This window comes from Ctenocephalides felis, unplaced genomic scaffold (genome assembly GCF_003426905.1).
Source record: "Ctenocephalides felis isolate EL2017-DRISC unplaced genomic scaffold, ASM342690v1 CF-g0.4_SCAFFOLD_00845, whole genome shotgun sequence".
In the NCBI taxonomy this organism is placed as follows: domain Eukaryota; kingdom Metazoa; phylum Arthropoda; class Insecta; order Siphonaptera; family Pulicidae; genus Ctenocephalides; species Ctenocephalides felis.
Genome location: NW_020536999.1, coordinates 41476148 through 41498266, shown reverse-complemented (window position 1 = coordinate 41498266; position 22119 = coordinate 41476148). Strand labels below are relative to the sequence as shown.

General features: G+C 28.4%; 1 protein-coding gene across 1 annotated transcript; it reads left to right on the top strand.

Moving 5' to 3' along the window:
- The first annotated feature begins 5443 nt into the window (after window positions 1–5443).
- Window positions 5444–6436, top strand: LOC113383341 (testis-specific serine/threonine-protein kinase 4-like). Its single transcript, XM_026621614.1, has one exon. It carries the CDS (start codon window positions 5444–5446, stop codon window positions 6434–6436), a length of 993 nt encoding a protein of 330 aa, XP_026477399.1.
- The last annotated feature ends 15683 nt before the right edge of the window (window positions 6437–22119 follow it).

Here is a 22119-nt window from a genome sequence, read left to right as displayed (position 1 = left end):
ACGACAGGATTATTATCATTTCTGTTCATGCATTTCGTTTCAGATTAATTTCATCGCTTCTCTTAAAAAGAAACGCCGTATGCATTATGGTAATGAGAAAACCAATAATGATATTATATGCATATAAATAATCACGGCCATTTGTACCATGCGCATTACGCTGCGGGAATCTTTTGAAAGATGAAATGATATGAGTGATTGTTGTTGGACTACGATTATGTTAAGTTTGTCTTGTTAATTAGAAAATTAGAAGAATATGGACAGTTAATAAGATCTTTTGAAGTTTCAGCAAAATTTTCATTCTTTGATACTTTGAAGAGATCTCTTTCATTTGCAAAATGTCGCCTTGATATTGTATCAAAAAGCTCTAAACTGAATTTCACTTTTCGGAGAAATAATTATGAATTTTCAATTTACCTTGATACTGCGCCTATTACCTTATTAATAGTTGCGGTTCCTTACATTTCGTGTATTTCATTTAAATATATTTTGTTTCTATAACTAAATTTTTCTAAGTTCCCGTAGGGTAAGTTATAGAACCGCAAAAAAAATGAAAATGAAAATTTTTGCATGCTCCTACATTTTACAGTTTCTAAATATTTTGACATACCTTACAAAAAAATTAGAAGAAAATTTGAAGAATATTGACAGTTAATAGGATCTTTTGAGGTTGCAGCAAAATTTTTATTCTTTGATACTTTGAAGAGATCTCTTTCATTTGCGAAATGTCGCCTTGATATTGTATCAAAAAGCTCTAAACTGAATTTCACTTTTTAGAGAAATAATTATGAATTCTCAATTTACCTTGATACTGCGCCTATTACCTGGTTCTTTACATTTCGTGTATTTCATTTAAATATATTTTGTTTCTATAACTAAATTTTTCTAAGTTCTCGTAGGGTAAGTTATAGTAACCGCAACAAAAAATGAAAATGAAAATTTTTGCATGCTCTTACATTTTACAGTTTCTAAATATTTTGACATACCTTACAAAAAAAAATCGATGTACTTGTGTGTGTGTAGTATGTGTTTTGTGTTGACACAAACGTCGACGTTCTCGAGAGCACTGCTCAACCGATTTGATTGATTCAAAGAACATTCGATTTCTACTCACGAGGAGACGGGCAGATTAGGTTTTGGCAAAGACAGATCCAGCCGTTTCGGTACTTGTATTGATGAAATAAAAAATTGACCAATTTTTGCCAAGGCAGGTCCAGCGGTCTCGGGTTTGCAGGGTGGTCTGAAATTATCTATACAAATTATTGTAATTGATCCACATTATTGTATAAATATTGATAGACAGATAATAATTAGACAGTGGACAGGTTGACTGTTAGATAGATAAACTAGTAGACAAATAGGAAAATAGATAGGTAGATAGGTAGACAGGTAGACAGGTTGACAAGAAGAAAAGTAAAGGTAATAGGTAAAGAGATAAAAGTAGACAAGCAGGCAGGTAGACATGTGAACAAGTAGACTGCTAGGCAGGTAAATTAAATACTAATCAAATATTTATTGATCAAATTGATTATTTATATGTATTGGGAGTTCATGCAAGTTGCCCTGTACGAAAATGCCACTTACACCTATTTATTATTAAGATTAACCAGTTGATTCAATTGATTGTTACTAGATTTTCTCTTCCCTTCTAACATCATTAACTATATCTAGTTGTTTTATCAACACCTTTCAAGCTCTCAAGAATTTTATCATATAATGTTTTAATCAAAACCACCTCAATGACATTAAATTGAATCAAAATATTACTTAGAATCACTTCGATTTCACCTTTCTTGCAGTTGCATTCGTGTTAATGTCTAAGAACAGGTTTTTGCAAATATTTATCATAAATAATATTTAATATGGAAATTGAGCCGTGTTGATTGAAGTCGGAAATGCAACCACATGTTTAACTGCTTTTCGGCTTTTACTTGGTTTTTAAATAAAATTATTATAAGATGAAATAATCATATTAACTTGGACCTGCTGTAAATAATCCGATTAATATAATTGAATTTTTCATTTATTTCAAAATTGGGGTCAATAAAAAATGCAACTCCGTGAAAACATTCCTTGGGGCTCAATGCTGATTAAATATATATATATATATATATATATATATATATATTACATATATATATATATATATGTGTGTGTGTGTGCGTATGTGTGTATGTACCGTTATAATGTGCAAATATCTGCGTGAAATAAATTGAAATCATTTTTACCTGTGAGAATAAATTGAAATCATTTTGACATGTCTAGATATCAATAATTTATTACATCCGAATGCAATTAATAATTTTGTTTTATTCATTACTTTCTTATTACGAATAATATTCAATGTTCCAATCTGTTCAATGGATTTTTGAATACTCTTAGCAGGGAAGAATAACTTTAAGTATCAGATAATACTTAATATCCATATGATTATACCAATAATCATAGGGTGTATTGAAAATGTTAATTTGATTCTAAATTATTAGCGTAATATATTTTTTGTTGCTATATTAAATGTATACATTTAAAACAGATTAAAACAAGGTTTATCACTGGTCAATATCGAATATTTATTATTGATTATTTAATGCTTTTTTTTTTTTAGAAAGCATATTTGTTTTCAGCGCTTTTAAATATATAATAAAATAATATTTATTTCTGATCATTTTAATTTGCGATATTTAATATAATATTCTATAAACGTTTATCATTCATCATCTAAAAAACATACTCCACCACATTACTCCTGGCTGGTTGCATTCCATGCGAGTGACGGTCAGTTTTTTGTTTTATAATATTACTGACTCATAAATATTTATCACCCCTCTGTTCTTGTACTTCGAGGACATTTTTCAATATTATTTCTGACAGTAAACTCTCCTGAGTTCGAATGTGTGAGTATCATTAAACCTGTAAAAGTTCAGAGAAGGTAATGGTCCACAGGCGGGAAGCCGAAATTTATCCAGTTGTGGATTTCCTGATGCGTTTGTGATATGACACTTAATAATTTACGATGGGATGTGGCAGAGTCGGAAAATTGATTTATGTAGTCATGTCGAGTTTATAAGATATGGTGAAATATGCAAAAGTGCTTTGCAATCGACTCTACATTGTTAAGTGTGCTAAGGAGCTTAACGTCAGTATGTGTTGAGGTGCCAAAGAAAGGGCTTGAAAATGCAAAACCTGATCAACCTATTCAATTTCAGATAAAAATGTTGTTTTCAAAGTTCATTATTAAGCTTTTATTCAAATAATAAATATGTTTAAGGAAATCTTAATTCTTCGAGCTTTTTGCTGTAAAAGTTAACTTATTTATAAAATCTTAGTTAAATCTATTTTGAGTTTATAAAAAATTACATAAACTGTTTGAGAATATTTTTATAAATAAAATCTGTTGTATATTATATTAAATTAGCCTAAAGTTTAAATAAAAAAATTATATAAATCCGTTGTAGCAAAGTAGATTTAATATAGGGTAGGGCACTAAGGTCCAACTTAACTTTGAGCAATTATATTGTGAAAACCTAATCAATTATATCACAAAAACACATATCAAACAAACAACTATCTGACTACGTTCAGCACAACAAACAGGTAATTCATTATTGCAGTAGTTTGTTTTTTAGCTGTTTTTCAAAAATTTGTTACCTGTTTTTTCGCCTTCATAAGCGGGGTAAAATGGAACGGCCAGGAGTAAATGGATCCAATATATTATTTTTAATTTTAAAGGAATTTTACGAAATAATAGCTACATTATTCAACCAGCAACCATTCAAATATTCAATATAAATTGCATGGTTACATTTTTATAGAGATAACCCTGTATATAACCTTTATCTTTGCCATAAAAATTCATCAAAGAGATGGAAAATAAAATAAATTTTTTATTTAATTCATCTTTCGTAAAATTATTATTTTTAACGTACTTTACTGTTTCATTTATACCCTTTTATTGTTTACACCAGAGTAAAGGTTCAGTTGGTTCTTTTTCCCCAGTCACGTGTAAGCTTATTAATATTATAGAGGTTGAAATAAAAAACTGTTGAATCTGACTTAAGTCAATGATACATCTTATAAAAAGAATAATTAAAGCATATTTAAAAATTATATTAGGGTCTCGTAATCTAACAAACAGGTCTCACAAACAAAAAATCTGACAACAGAATAAAATACTCAATTTTACATACTGCAATTCCAAACTTTGTCATTTATGTTCCGATAGCAACGTCGTAAGAATCGATATGTTGACTGGTTGAAAAACTTTTTCTCCCTACTTTCAAATATTGTTGTAAAAAAAACCCTAACTTTACCTGTTTTTGAGATATTGGTGGTGAACCCTTTTACCCGCGGACCTTTAAGCTCCACTCTACTATCTGCACATAAATGATTTCATTTCTTAACCGCCAAGCTCAATTATTTTTATTACTTATACAGGAGCAATAAAAAATTTAATTTGCAACTTGCAATAAATTTATATTTATGTATACTTTGTATTAAAATCCAGCCGAAGTCACTAGGCTACTAGTTCAATTTATTTTTATTACATATATAAAAATGAATGACATCAATATTTCAACATTCAATAAAGTATTTAAATATACTTTGTATAAACAGACAAACAGTATATAACAATTTGACATTATTAATTTCTCGAACTATAAAAAAACAATTAAGTTAATGGTTCGCATTACAAGAGGTTTCGTTCACAAAGAGTTACTTTGAACATTGAGTGGTTATGACAGATTGATTCAAGCATAAAATAAATTACAAGCCTTTATATGTTATAAGTTCTCACTGTGCAATATTTCCCTTTGTTTTATTCGCATCCATTGCTCTCCTAATAAATGTTTGCATTGCGGTTTTAATTTTATGGCCTCGTGTCATATATTAAATTATGCAATAAAAATGCGATGACTTATGAAATGCGTTAACCTTTAGGCTAACGCCGACGATCATTTTTTTATAATGCTTTTGTTATAAGGAAGACGGATGAAAATTGATTTTATTATTTCTTGATACTTGTTTATGGATAATTTTTCTTATTGGTAGAATCAAGAAGTTGACATAGTTTCATTTTATATTGTAGTTTTCATTACTTTGAGAATCAGTAAATGTGATATGATGTTGATACTTAGCTATTTTCGCTCCCGCTATCTGAAGCGCAGTGATTATATATTATGCTATTTCATGTATATTAATCAGGCTGTTAGTCCATTACCTTTGACAAGCATCAAAATAGTTATTTTTCTTTTAACCAAAATGTTTGGTAAGGTGGATAATTTATATATTGATCATTTCCATCTCTCAATTATGCATTTGACGTAAAACAAAACACTATTAATCACCAAAAAAAAATAAAAAAATTCTAGTGACATAAATGCTTACAAATGCAGGTAACTAATGCGCATAAACCAATTACTGATAATGCCATAATAGAAGTACAATGCCCACAGAATCTAATAAAGATGGAGAAAAGAAAACTGCCACCACGACCGCTACAACAGCAAAAGAAGCACCGTCAACTAATCCCGAACCAGCACCTCCTGATAAAAAGTCCGTGTTAGAAACCCACGGGTATGTCCTCGGCAGGCCCATTGGGTCCGGCTCGTACGCCACTGTACGAGTTGCGACCAGCGAGAGACACGATTGTCCAGTAGCTGTCAAAATCATAAGCAAATTTCAAGCCCCCGCGGATTACTTGAAGAAATTTCTTCCGAGGGAGATAGATGTCGTTAAAGGTTTAAAACATTTGAATATCATAAGATTCCTTCAAGCAATTGAAACGACCCACAGGGTTTATATCGTTATGGAATTCGCGGAGAACGGTAGCTTATTGGACACGATAAGAAGAGATTCCTACATCGACGAGCAGAGATCTCGTAAGTGGTTTCGACAGTTATTGGATAGCGTGGAATACTGTCATGAGCGCGGCGTCGTGCATCGGGATATCAAATGCGAGAATCTGCTCATGGACAACAATTACAACATTAAGTTATCTGATTTCGGATTTGCCCGTGGCGGTATGAGACGCAAGAACGGGTCGCCGATCCTGAGTGAGACATTTTGCGGCAGTTACGCTTACGCCTCTCCAGAAATTCTGAAAGGCATACCATACCAGCCCCAATGCTCGGACGTATGGTCGATGGGGGTTGTTCTATACGCCATGGTATTTGGCAGACTCCCGTTCGATGATTCGAATTATCCTCAACTTTTGAGACAAGTTCAGAACAAGGTTACGTTTCCGAGAGAACCGCGAGTGTCATCGAACTGCAGACAGCTGATTGTGAAGATCCTCGCGCCGCTGAAACAGAGATTAAAAATACCGGCGATTAAAAGCGATACCTGGTTGACCGTTGAGGAGGTTAAAGAAAGTGAACCACCGGCTGTGGAAGAAAAGACAGAAAACGAACAGCACACTTCGCATTCGGCAGAATGAATGATTACATCGAAAAGATTTATAAATTAGCTCTGCCATCAGATAACACGCACACCTGTTTCTGCAAACGTATGAATATTGATCTAACAAATGATTAGCATTATCTAATGCTTTTATATACATAATTTTAACTCTGTAAATATAACATTTTACTGATTATTTTTGTACGTGCAGATTTTTAAATCTTTATTAATATATTATGCATTTGTAAAAATTATTTTTATTTAAATAGTTATCTAATTTAAAACGTATTTTGCAAGATGATTTAATGAACACTGTCTTGTGAAAATTGCTCTATTTAAATCAATTATTGCATTCTTTCATTTATTTATTTCATATTACCTCTTATTAATTCTCTGAGCTTAAAAATAATCAGAAATTTACAGGATATATTTACTATTATGTTTAGCAAGTGTATAAAAAATTATCCATCTGATATATTATACTCTTGCTTTCAAATTATAATCTTTGACTAACATTCTTATAAATCATTTTTAATGAGTCACTTTCGATATGTTTAGGAAATAAAAAATAAATTAATTTCATACCGGCAACATATATTTTATGAATGTTACAAATGATTATAAATCATATCAAATTGAGATATTATTTCGTAACCTATAATTTTCGGAAGTACTTAATTTTGTATCATAATACATAACGGTCTTATTAGTTTCTCGAAAGGTTGTACGCAACAGGTCCACATTTTATATATAAGAAATATATTAATGATATATATATATATATATATATATATATATATATATATAGGGGAAGTTGTAAATTATTGCAAATTGTAGATTTTTTTAATTAATATATTTTGAGAACCACTGTTTACATTTACTACGAAATGAAGATGGATAGTTGCTATAATTATTAAAAGCTAAATATTTTATTTAAACTTCTTCTCGAGCTCGCCCGTAGGTAAGCGGTTAAGAGCGACGGGACCTGAATCAGAGGTCCCGGGTTCGATACCCACTTCGAGCAGCCTGTTGTCAGGCAGCAGTGACAATGATTTTCACTTGGAAAAATAGATAGCAATATGTTTCCAAGTGAAAATAGCCCTTGCCCGGCATTGCTGCACCAATAAAAAGATTTATTATTAGATTAATTCTAATAACAAAAATCATCAAATATGGATGAATTAACCATTGGGTTACACATGATCGCAAATTGATAAATTTGAAATGAAATAAGATAAAGAAAATTTAAAGTTAGTTGATAAAAATAATACAAATCGAAACTTTATGATAATCAATTTAATATTGCCTATTGGAAATGACGGACCTGCAAAGTTCTGTTTTTTGCCTTAAACAAATTTATTGTATCTTTTATCACGACTGGCAATATCGAAATTAAGAAAAATATTGATAAGAAAATATTGTCCATTCCATATATTATTCCTGTATTTTATTATAAAAATTCTGCGTCGCATAAATACAGCAATGTTTATCCCTGGTTGCAAACAAGCGCCAATAATTTCTTAATCGCCTCGAAACCTATCACCTTCTCATCGTCTTGTTTTTGCCGCCAGTTTGGTACTGCAATTAAATTATTTATAACGCGCTTCACATACGGATTGTCTGTTATTACTGTTCGGCTTCGTTGGGCAATAAACGATATCCGATCGCACGAATGAGATTCATAATAATAATAATATAAATCAAATCTCAAATTGGATGAACAATGCTAAAAATATTCCACTGGCACTTTTCGGAAGAAAAATGGTAATTTAATAATCGAAATATATTAATCTGATATGAAGGTATTTTTATAAACAATATGTGAACTTAAATATCTTTAATATTTCTTATTTTAAAATAATTTTTTTTCTATGACCCATCAAAAGTAAATTTCTCGTACAAAATTGCTATATGTCCATTTGTAATGAATTAAATTTAAACTTAAAACTTAACCTTATTCTTAAGATTACTTCAAATGAAACACGAGACTTCTCTCAATGGATTAAACTCTATTCTAACTTTTTTGTTTCCTCTCATTTATGTAACAATAGCTTGAATGATTTCATTGTATCATGATTGCTATTTTCGATAATAATAAAAAAAAATAATATTATCTTTATTTTTGGGTGTATATGGTGCACCTGTGATTTTAACTTACGTCTAATTTTTTTTGATAAGTATTATTTAAACAGTTTTTATGCATTTTCTATGAATATTATTTAAATTGTCATAATATTATTTTTCTATTTAATCGCATTATTATAAAAAATTGCCATGTATCATTTATTCCCAAAATATTCCATTCAGCGGCGACGATTGCATTATTTAATTTATACGTCGCGTCAAGTTTTTATTTTCAATATTCATCATTATAAATCCATATTTCTATTTAATATATGTTTTTTATTCACTTTTTATTGGATTTCGGTCGTTAATTCTGTCAAACAAATAATTCAATTGCTAAGCTTCAGAGAATCATTTTGTTTTTTATTTAGGAAATATGAGTCTGGTATTTGATGGTAAAGATTTATAATAAGATATAGTATTATATTTTTGCTTTGACGCGTTTTGCTATTTTATTTTAAATTATTCATTTTTATGTCTAAAATATTTCAGAATTATGCATTATGAGTAAAAATGTTGTCAAATAAACATAATACATGCCTAATAAATCCATTACAAACACAGTTTAAGATATTTTACTTATTTTTGGCATTAAATTTAATGAATTAATTAAGATTGGCAGTTATTTATTACTTTTTTAAATTCATTTATAAATTGTAAAATGATATGCGTACCTTAGGAAAATACTATAAAATAAATTAAGTGAAAAAAATATATTTCGAAAATCATTGACGCACAAAATTTTTCATTCTACTGTATAAAGATTATTTCAGTTGCATCGAATTTAACATTAATATGACTCTGGAAAGAATTATACTGAAAGTTATTATATAAAAAAGTATTTAATCATAATTTTAATTATATCTTCCAATATCCTGTTTTTGAGCCAAATATGGCTGTTTTTGAGCCAAGTTTTCAATTAAGGCTCATTGATTTATAAATTTTCAATTAAGGTTCATAGATTTTTAAATTTTGAATAAAAGCATTTTACATCTCAATTAAAATGTAGTATTTTTCCTGGCATATTTAAATATTATGTTCATTAGTCGAATGACAGTTTTATCAATCAAATCTGGACTGTCCAACGAAGCATCTAAGTCGATTATCAACATGGGTGACATCCGTAATAGACACGTGCCAAGCAACTTACCTACGCGAAGATTAGGTGCTCTCCGTAATTGATAGTGAAAGCGCCGGTAAACTTATTGCAATGAAATTTTATAGTATTGACATTATTAAAATGTAATTCCAAGAACTTTTTTTATAATAAAAATATTTTGTTTTATTTGATCTGTTAACTCTGTACTTTAACCCTTTGCGCTCGTATGTCGTCGTACTGACGATAAATGAGTTGTATCGGTGGAATGTACGAGTGCAAAAGGTTAAATAGGTTTATTATAGAGAGTTTAAATAATATTATTTATTTTAAATGGCATAGATAGCAAAAAATTAGTTTCAGTCGTATGCACAAAAATCACAAAAGACAATGAACAGAACAGAACCAGGTTCTAATCTTTTTCTATTTCATTTAAAATTATTACAATAATCAAGTCACACTATGAGATATATTTATTTTATATACATATCTGATTTTTGTTAAAGTAACATTAATTTTTAATTAAAAATATAGTTCAAAATTATGTTTCCAAGTGAGAATAGCACTTCTCCGATTTTCTTGCATAAAATTGAATAATATATTATTAATATCAGAACAATTCTAATGATAAAGACATTTAAAATATAATTAGGGAAATCTTGGTGGGGTTGTCTTTTTAAAAGCATTGTTAAGGTGAAATTCATCACAATAGAGCATAAAACAGTCAGGTTTTAATTACTAGATGATTACTAGTCAAAAATATTATTTTATTTATTTATTTTTTACAAATTTTATACGATATTTTTAAGAAATTTGGAAATGAAATAAATTGTAAGTAATATATTAAAAATTACTTCATTCATTGTGATTAATTTATCGCTCCTCAAACCTGGATCGGAAATTTTCAATAATAGAAATTTTTCAAAACTAAAAAGATTAGGTTACTCGTAATTATAGTATCCCTTATAATAAATTATTTAAAACAAATTATAATAGCAATATTTACTTTATATTTAAGAAAATTTACTCTTATATACCATTGCCTTATTCTTGCTGATAACAAAAGAGATGAAGCAGGCTTGTTTTAGAACACAAAGTGTCTCGCAAAATTTTCGTGTTTAGTTGATATTTTTCAAAGACTAAGCGATTTAAATATATCAATGCAAGAGAAAATATGTGCCAAAAAACAGGCTCAACCGTTGCATTAATTTTTTTTAATGTTGTGTTAAATATTATTCTACGATTTGTTTTCATTAAATTTATAAATATTTCTTCTTATAATTAATAGTTATGTTTGTATGTACATTTTATATAATATTTTGTATTATTAGGCATAATTTTGTGACGCAAGGAAGAAAAGATTGGAAACCACTGGTGTAATGGTTAAGATTACGGATTCGTTGAACGTCGTCATGAGTTCCAAACTCGCTATGGACTATCTGGCATCATGCAGTAGCGATGTCAATTTTTACTGGCAAATATAGATAAAAAATATGTTTCGAATTGAAAATAGCTCACATCTGCAATAGGGCAATAGGAAATCACTCGATTTGAAAGGGCCCAATCGATGTGGAGTCTAACTAAGATCACGAACCTGCCCGAGGGCAATTGCCCAATTATTTTATACCACAAGAACACAAATACTTCACTATTTACCCTGGTCCTCATATTTCTCGTAAAGTAAAAGTAGCTGATGATGATCTCCTCGATGATGAGCCGCCACCGCGCTCAGATTATCGCATACTTAACGGTCTTCACGGCACATAGGTATTCTAAAATTATCTCGGGCATCACGTGCAGTTGTCACGCTATTTACGAACGGACACCAACATCAAATTATATCAAACTCGAATTCCCAATGAATTGTTACACGAAAACTGACCAAGATGCAGATGCTACTCTTGACTAACTGTGATCACATTAAAGGGCCTTCACAACCGTAGTAGTTTTCAGTAGTTTTTTTTTTTTGGCTTGAATTGCAGTCAATTTTTATAACTGTATCGAAGTTCAATGCGCATTAATGGTATAGTGAAATGATCAGGTCGATGTATGATTGGATTTTGGTAAAAAAAAATCCAGATGTTGATAACTTTTTTGTGGATTTATCTGAAAATTATTTCATTCAATAATTGATATGTTGGTTCTTTAAATAATTTAATTTGCCTTATCTCATTAAGGCAACCATTTCATTCACCAACTGATATGTTGTTTTTTTTTAAATAATTTAATTTACTTCTTCTCATTAAGGCAACCCAACATTGATACTAATGATTTCCATTGGTTGTATATACCTGGTCTTATGATCTAACACAAATAATACTGTATTGAAAACTTATCCTATAATTAATTAAAATTTTATGTGTTTTAAAAAATCATAGAAACTACTCTAGATTGCTCTATATTGGTACATATAGAGCATATTCTTTATTTTTAATTATCAATTTGATTTTATATTCTATTAAAATATAGACTGTTTTTAAATAGATAGAGTTTATAAGTAAATACATCTATCAGATCTCTAAAGCAAATATCGTAAATATTATATTTTTATTGATTTCATAAATCAACTACCTTATTTTATATAAATTTATATATGGTAGATCAGGAAGCAGTAAGTTTTAATCTGAATCTTATTATTCATACGAAGTACTAGTTACATTATATTTGCATTTATAAAGAGGAAAATCACTTTATTAGGAATATAATATGACAACATTTGTAAATCTGTCTTATTAATTCAATGTGATAATGTAATGTAATAATATAGACATGATAAAATTAATAATAATAATTTATGCTACCTAAATGCATAATATGTAAAGTAAATGGAATAATTCGATGAATGCATAAAATGAAACTAAACTAAATGACTACAGGCTACTGCTTGTTTAAACTAAAATTGGGAATTTCTTACAAAAAACCATATGTATGAATTTATTTTATAATAAAATTTCGTACTACCCTCAAATATATTTTTGGGATTTTGGATGAGCGATTTTCTAAATTAAATTTATTTGAAAATTTTTAGAAGATAATTTTAGATGCGACGGAACTCCACTTATATTTTTATGTAATTTTACTAATTACGAACTTTTAAATTAGTACTAGCACGTACGACACTTAAAATATGAATAGTTCCGTTGTCACACTTTCTCCTTCATAACCTAATGTTTGCTAATGATCAATAAACCGACATCTCATAGATAACATACTCATTTTATATTCTTAATAATAAATTCATAAACTTATTTTTAATCTTAAATCAATTTCTACTAGAAATATCATTCTCTGAATTATACTCGTATATGAATTTAATTTATTTTGGATACAACCTGCATTTTTACAAAAAAAAAATAATTTCAATTAATATTTATTAGTTCCATTTTAATTTCAATTAGTTTTAAATTTAAAATTTGGGTACATATTTATAATAATGGTTATGCTATTATTATTATTATTATCGCTGTAATAATTTTCCTAAATTTTTAATTAACTCGTTTAGCTTCAAATGCACATTTTTATGCACGCCGCTCTTCGATCTTCTTTATTAAAATAATTTGGGAGATTAAAATATTATTAGAAGTTTTGGAAACATTAATCATAATTTCATTAAGATGCTTTATATATTTAAATAATTACTCTTATCAAACGTAAGGTGTAATGATTAAATTATCTAAGGACCTTGAAAAATATAAAAAATAATTTAGTTTATATCAAAAAACTATTGAAAATATTTTGGAGCTCATGGAATTTGTGAGCTTTGGTGAAATTGTGACCATTTCGGTTATTTTGGTTATTTTTTTTTCTTTTGTTCACTTATACTTTAAGTGCATTTTAGGACCACATCGACACCATTTTAGGACCACTCATGTTTTTACAAGAATTAAAACTTTTTATTAAACTATGAATTTGAAATGTTCAAAATTGGTCAACTTTGTTAATTTACCCCTTTTAATGTATTATAGTATATTACTGTTCCATCAAGTGATGGTGCATTTAATTAGGATTTTAAAATAGTGAAATACTTGATATAAATAAAGATAACACCCTGTATCGGGTAGACTTTTAGTTTTGGAACACCCTGTATAATATAAACTATACTCACAATCAGTACTCTTTAGTTACAGGATCATAAATATTCAATATAAATTAATTGCAGTAATTAACATATTTTTTCTGTAATTAGTACAAATACTTCAATAATTTGTTTTTGTACAACTATTTGAGTTTTATTGAAATATATAGAGATTGATTGTGAACATTAAAATAATGCATGTTCATATAACTTGTCTTTTTTTAAAATAAATGTAAACTCATTTTTATAGGATTACTTTATAGGATTAGCTATACTACTGAACAATTAATAATAAAAGAAATTATTTCGCTAATTAAATTTTTTAATTATATGATTTTGGCTTTATTTATTTCTTAAAAATATTAATTATAACATTCATTAATTTGAAGTACAAAATAATAAAATCAATATCAGTATAAAAAATGATTGGATTCAAATTAAACATGGCATGTGACTAATGCTGTAAGTTATAATTATCATTTTGAATTTGATTTTAAATTACTTTCTAATAACTAATTTCAGTTTCAATTAATCAGCTTCTAATAATGCATCACTAGAATTATATTATAATTATAAGACGCCTCTATGGTATTCACCCCAAGTGATTTGACCCCGTGTAACTGTAAATTTGTGTTCCTTCCCAAACAGAGAACACAAAAACCAAAATATGATAAATACATTGGAACCGCCCCGAAAGCCGAAACCATTTAGAAGACGTCCTCTGCGACGCGTTCTTTTCGTGTGTCTTCCGAGCATCGTTTCACTGATAAATTATGAGGTAACGATGATACGGTCCTTAGACGATTAGTCCTGAATTTATTAAATTCCTGTTATTGATCCGCGGAATGTGTCGACTGGAATTAATACAGATCTCAAATCACAATAGGATCGGTAAACATTTAGCTTTTTAACTTTTAGATTCTCTTTTTTGTTGATTGTGCAGGTCGACAAAGTAACTTAATAAAGATACATATTGATAAAATTTGCATAAATTGTGTATTTTATAAAATAAATATTTTTAGAGCAAACCTGCTGTTTATTGATTTGTCGGTTTATATCGGACATAATTCAATTTTTTTATTATTTTAATTTTATTCTGCAATCTATAAACATAATTACATTTAGCACAGAATGCTGACAAGTTGTTAACAATTAATTGCTTACCAATTAGTTCATATCCCCCCAAAATTAGGACTCGAGAACAAAATCTTGATTTATAAAATGATAATTCATAATTCCTATCTGGTCTTACGGAATAGAGCTTTGGGGCTACTTTAGCAAACCTAATGTGGCATTGGTACATTATATCTAGCCAATCAAAGCTACTTATTGTTAGAATGATGACAGGTACATGAGCGATATAATTTTGTATGGTAATCTTTATACAGAGACTCGTTGCTCCATTGCTTCATTCACCAGAATGAAGAAGATTAAAAGAAGTATGACTAAATAACTTGATGCAGTGAAATTGTATTTAATAGTAAATACCCACTGGGGTAACTATTATCTATAATTATATTTAATTAATGTCAATCAAAACAACTCATAGGATGTAATTAATTTTCTCATTGTTATTAATAATAGTAATAATAATAAAAGAAAAAAAAACTGTCTGCTATGTAATAGAATTTAAATATTATCAAAAATGTGAAAACATCTCAAACACGCGAATATATTTTTACTGTTAATTGCATAACATTTTCATAGCACACTTTATTTAAAAGATTTTATTACTTTAATCATAAAATTAATAAGCAAAAAATATTTAATAAGATATGAGTGGTTATGAAACAAATTTTAATCTCGAATCGATTGTAATAAATATTACCTACATGTTTATTATTGGAAATATAAGTGGCGTCGCATATTAATAATATAAAATTTTAATTTACTTTATGTTACACGTACGTATATTTATATTCTTAGATACTAAATTTAAAACTTTTTTCTATATCAAAGTGAAAATAATTTATTTTTATTCTAATGATAATAATAAAATAATAGTTATGAAACAAATTATAATATCTTTAATCCATTGTAATAAATATTACATGTTTATTATTGCAAATATGAGTGGCGTCGCATATTAATAATATAAAAATTTAATTCACTTCCTGTGTGTGTAGTACATATATTTAAATTCTTAGATACTAACTTTCAAAATTTATTTTAGATTAAAATGAACATAATTTATTTTCATTTTAATGATAATAATAAAATATTTATTACGAAAAACATTATAATATCTTGAATCCATTGTAATAAATATTACATGTTTATTGGTTATTATTACAAATAAGAATGGCGTCGAATATTAATAATATAAAAATTTAATTTACTTTCTGTTGCACGTACCTATATTTAAATTCTTAGATACTAAATTTCAAAATTTCTTTTAGTGTAGAATGAGAATAATATATTTTTATTCAAATGATAATAATAAAATAATAATTAATCATATGTGTATTATCAGAATGAAATTGAATCAAATGCCAAGAGATTAGAGCAAACCGCGATAATACAGATTAATTGAATTACATTTGACTTCACTTGACAAGCTTTCGCCAGTTCTAAAAATAACGAAGACTGATATTAATGATATCTTAAATAGTCATTGAACCTTTTATGTAATAATTTCTAATTAATTGTTTTAGAAAATCAAGTCAATTATTTTTTTTATTTTAATATATCAGATACATAGGAGCAGTTTGAAAACATTAAGACTGGCAAAATATAATACTATCACCTCATTTGGCTTGATGTTGAGTTCTGGTACACCCTGTATATGAGAAATACCGTAATATATTTTGTTATTATTTGGGTCGCAAATTAGCTATTAATAGTACTCTTCGACCATATTGAATCGTATTGACTGAATGCATAGTTTATATTTCATTCAATCCAATGTTGAAAGTATTATGTGTAAGCTTCTAACCAAATTAGCCAATTGATTAACTTTTGAATTTTGATTACAAACCGATTCGTATCGTGCATTTGTATAACAACCTAATTCAGTAATACATACTGCACTGCAGTATATACAATTGCACGTACATTGATCCATATATTGGCCAATAAATTCTAAAAGCGGCTTCGCGATTTCATAATATTGTACAATGTTCGCTTACGATTTAATAATAACTACAATAAATATTCAGTAAAACGCACTTGCGCAATATTTTACCGCTGACGGACCTATCCGTTTTGCAGTAGGATAGTCCAAGTTTCTATATTGCACTGTCACCGGAATTCTACTCTGTTATTTCTTCCAGGTATTTGTAACATATATGATAGTACTTAGATTTTTTTTATTTAATTTATTCTGCAATCTGTTTTACATAGGCATTAACATTAAGCAGAGATTGCTAACAATCATTATCTTATAATATAAACAAGAAGAAAGTAGCAACACCCAGCGGCGTGTCTACTAGGTATATATAGCACATGTTAATAAAAAAAAATAATAATAAAAATAAAAAAAAGAATAGTACTTACAATGGATTGTGAAAAGTTACCAATGTATTGTAATCTATACTTATTTTCACCAAATCGGTTATAAAATGGTTAATCGGATGAAGGAAAATTTATTTGCGGAAGAATAAATTAGATACATTACTTGTACTAAATTCAGTATCATCAGTTTTAAAAATTAAACAAGAATTTGTCTATTAATATTGCAGAAACTATTTAATTTTTTGATACTATCTTCAGATTCGTAAAAATTGACTTATGAGAACTTTATCCATCAATCCCACAACAGGGAGTATTAAATCAATCCCATAGCAGGGGAGTATAATTCTATTACATAGTTGTGGCATTAAAAGGATAATATATATTTAAATGTTTTTTTTAATATTATTGCTATTATTTGAACAGCAATCAGAAAATTTTTAGTTCCCTTGTGATGTATTGTCTACTACCTAGCCCTATTAGAAGGCAACCCGATTGTTACCCTTTCTCTTTGTGATAAAATTTTTACACACTTTTAATTATATTTTTTGATGTCATTTTTTTAACCCTGATTTATTCAGCAATCAGAAATACATAAATATTTCTATAAGCTAAATTGACAATATAATGTCATATTTAGCGGTTATTTTTCCTTGGAAATATAATTTGGGTCTATAATTTTAACTTTTTCATAATTCTTTTATTCTCGGATCTGTGAATGGAAACGATGAGCAGAACTTGTTTGGGAAATTGAAAGGGATAATATTATGATCAAATTGAAAGGGATAAGAGAGAGAGCATCTTTTATTAGGAGTATAATATAAAACAAAAAGATTCAATTATAAAAAAAGAAAAATAATATTGAAATATCTAAATAAGATCCCTGCAGTTTAATGGCAGGCTACTGCCACCACTGCACTAAAAACTGAACAATATATAGGAAATAAAATGTCTATTAATGTACTTATTTTTAAATTATAATTTAATTTATTATAAAATTACTATTTATTTTCGATGAATCGGATTCTATGAAAATCTATATTATTGATAACAGAGTTCAGGTTAAAAATAAATGAGAATTTCATCACGGTTTTTGTTTTCAACCAATTAGTTCTGGTTAGTTTGGACTAACATTGTTTTGAATTGATTAGTTCATAAGGTAAATTATAGAAAGAGATCGTTTGAAGGTTGAGTTAATACTTATTAGATGAAGTTTGAAATATTACTGTTCTTATAAGAACTTAGTATCTATACTTGGTTGAAGTTTTAGTATATGCTTTTATTATATATTTTAGTATAAAGTTCGTGTAATTAACTTCCCATAGGGTAAGTTATAGTAATCACAAAAAAATCGAAAATGAAATTTTTTATATATTTTTTTACGTTTCAGAGGTTACTGAACATTTTGGCATAGCTTAGAAAAAATGAATGTATGTATGTATGTATGCATGTGTGATGTATGTGTATGTGTGCGGATACAAATTTTCGTCGACGATTTCGGAAAAACGGTTCAACAAATTTCAATTATTTAAAAAACATTTGATTGCTGTTGATAAGGTGACGTGCTGATTAGTTTTTGACTGTCTAGCAGGTCTAGCCGTTCCGAAGACAAGGGGCAAAAAGTGACACAAACGGTAACTGAGTTTTTAGGAGAACGGAGCGTCCGATTTTAATAATTCAAAAATCATTTTGAATCAGACCTGTGAATTAGTTCAAGGAATCTGCATATCTAAAAAAAGGATTAATGATTGAGGGACGGTTTATGGATAGGAGACCGTTCAAGTATTACGAAAGCACTATAGTAAGAACTTTGCTTACTTTTGCTGACAAGGGGGAGGGGGAGGGGGGTTAAATAATTGTAATAAATCTGCTTACGTAATACTTGAAGGATCCCTAGGATGCATTAAAATTAAAGAAATTTTTTTTACTCCAAAACAATGCACAAGAAGAGATTAGGTTTTATTATTGCTATCTTGTATGAAGAATATTAAATTATATTTATATATGCCTTAGACCTGGGTTGAGCTTTAGACGTTAACAGTTTTGCCTAAATCAACTTTGATAGTTTTTTTTAAACAGTTTGGCATTCTTATTATCTGACATACATATTCGTGCAAGTATTCTCTTTATCTTGAAATAAATTAATTCCTCATAATAAATTGAGCAAACCGAGCCAGTATATCTCGGGACCAGTGAGCCAGTAAAGCGACCCATAAGTCGACATGTAAGATGTAAGATGTAACTCGACATCCCTAATATATATGTTACACGGTATATCAGTTCTCTAATTAAGCACTTGTCACACTGCATACTGAACATTGCGCCGCGGTACAAGTATTATTATCGAGCACGCAACCGTTCGTGTTCCGAACGCGGACAGAATTTTAAGTATGTCGGCGGGCGGGTACGATCCAACTAATTCAGTTGCACTTTTAATTGGAAATAATTTATGGAATAATGGATACATTGTAATCAAAGCGAATCAAAGATTATTTTATTTTATTTGAGCCATTAAATAATTTGACCCATTTGATAATTGTAGAAATCAAAATAGATTTTGCAGTTGTAAGTAACATTTTGCCTTAAGAGGCTATATACAGTTAAAGGACCGAAATAAAAATTTTTTTTGCGATTTTTTTCTGAAAAAACCGTTCAATCTATTGATACAAAATTTTATACACATATAACGGCATATTTTAATATTATTTTAAAAATAATTTCAATTTTAAAAATAATTTCAAAAATGTTCATTTAAAAAATAGTTATTGCAGATATCCGGAAGCATCTCTCGAAAAACATGTTTTACGGTGACAACTTCATCTCTGAAGAGAATCATCTAAAATTAAAAAACCAAAGAGATTTTTTCAAAGTAATGATAGATCTAATATTTAATCGGAGGAATTAGCAAAATAATATTTTTTGATAAAATGGCGGCTTCTTAAAAAAAAATCATTTTTTTTTGACGAAATTTGGACCTTAAATCGTTTATAAAAATAAAAGTATTATTCCGTCTCAGCCGAGTTTTCCTTGTTAAATTTGTGTGTAACTTCGAAAATATTCACCAGAATGATATGAAATTTTTTGTGTGTATTCTTAAATATATTTACTTTCAGAAAAATTTTTTTTTGTATTGCCCTTTAAGGCAAGTTGCATGAACTTTGCAAAACGTATACTAATCAACTTAATCAATAAAAATTAAAACTCAGGTATTTGATAAAATAGTCAACTATTAATTTTTGTAAAATAACGTTTTTGTTTTCATTAAAATTGAATGTAATTTTTAATTGATGCCTTTCAAATACACTTATAATATTTAAAATAATTGTATAAATCAAACTATTTTGTTCAACACATTTCAATTTATCTATTTTTTTCGAGAAATGTATTTTATTTAACTGTGGACGTCAACTGTAAGCAGTAGTACCTAAGAAACACCGAAGAACGAGCATATGCAGTGGCGCAGATTCTGATTCGAATTCAAGCTCCTAACGTAATTATTATCTATTGAAATTTTATAATTAAACCGCTTAACGTAGATCAATAAATTATTAGTTTTTTATTACAGGCGACAAAATCTATTGTTCTAGAAAGTTTCATTAAAATCGCGAAAAAAATTCTACATTTATTTAAAAAAAACGGCCTGTCCGATTTTTACCAAATACTATTCAACGGGATTTCTGGCCAATATCTCTCGAACAGTTTTTAAATTTTCAAAATCGATTCAAAATTGTGAGCTTTATACGTGGACAAGAAATGTTCCACGTTTCAATCTATTCAAATCTCGAAGACAATCGGTAAAAAATCTATTTTATAATTTGTTGTTGTGAACTATATTATAATTAGTCAACAATTGAAACAATTTATTAAAATAATCAACAAAACTACTTTGTCACACAACATTCAACAAATTGTAGAAAATTTTGAATATTTTTTTGATTAGTGTGTATATGGTAAAAAAATGTATATGTTTACATGTTAAACAAAATACTTTCTTCAGTTTTCCAATGTGAAAAATTTTTCAGAGTAATCGCAATCTTTCTTTTTTTTTAATTTTTTTATTTTCAATAGCAATCAGAATACATGACTATTCTATGAGCTATTTGGCTTATGTCATTTACTCACACACATACACACACACTTTCAAACACACATATAAATTTATCGGATCAATATTACAATCATATTTAGAGAATCACTTCAATAAGTGATTCTACTATTCTGTTCATATAAGGTTGTGGTAGTTCTAAGGTTCCTCCATATTATCTTCGGGCAGCTTCTTCTTCAGTCTTCTTGAAGTTGATGTCTCAAGAAGCTGAGTGACTATATGGTTTGAATGATGTTGTAGTTTTTGAAAGTGTGTTATACTGTTGATTTGTATTATTCTGTTTATAAAATCAATATGAAGATCGTCGTGTAAAGTGATCGCAATCTATTCTATATTTCATATTGCGAGTTGCATATCAAATCTCTCATATCGCACTATTGTAAAGTAAAGCCACGTTCCTAAGTAATAATTCATTGAAAGTGATTTCATACGTGAAATAGTTCCGTTCAATAGCCCAAATGTTATTTCAAGGAATTTTTCTCTCTGCGACATATTCTCACGTACGTCTTTATGTGACAAACTGTCTAGCAGGCATTGATATTTCCAAAAATGTGATTTCATCCATGTGGTATGCTAAGCAAATATTGGTCATTTATTTTGCTTATTAGTAACATTGAAGAAATGAAAATTCAAAATTGAGGAAAAGTAGATCACTAGAAGATTTGTGATTTTGAAGACGATGTGGGTAGTTGGTAACCTGATAAATTGAAATTAGCTGATTATGTAATTGGAAATTGGTTACTTGTTTTTTATCCCTATGATTATATTTATTATAAATACAGAATTACAGCTCCTTGTGTACAAATCTTACAATCCATGTACCAATAACTTCACTCTACCGGAATTAGGCTTATAGAGGCGATTTATATC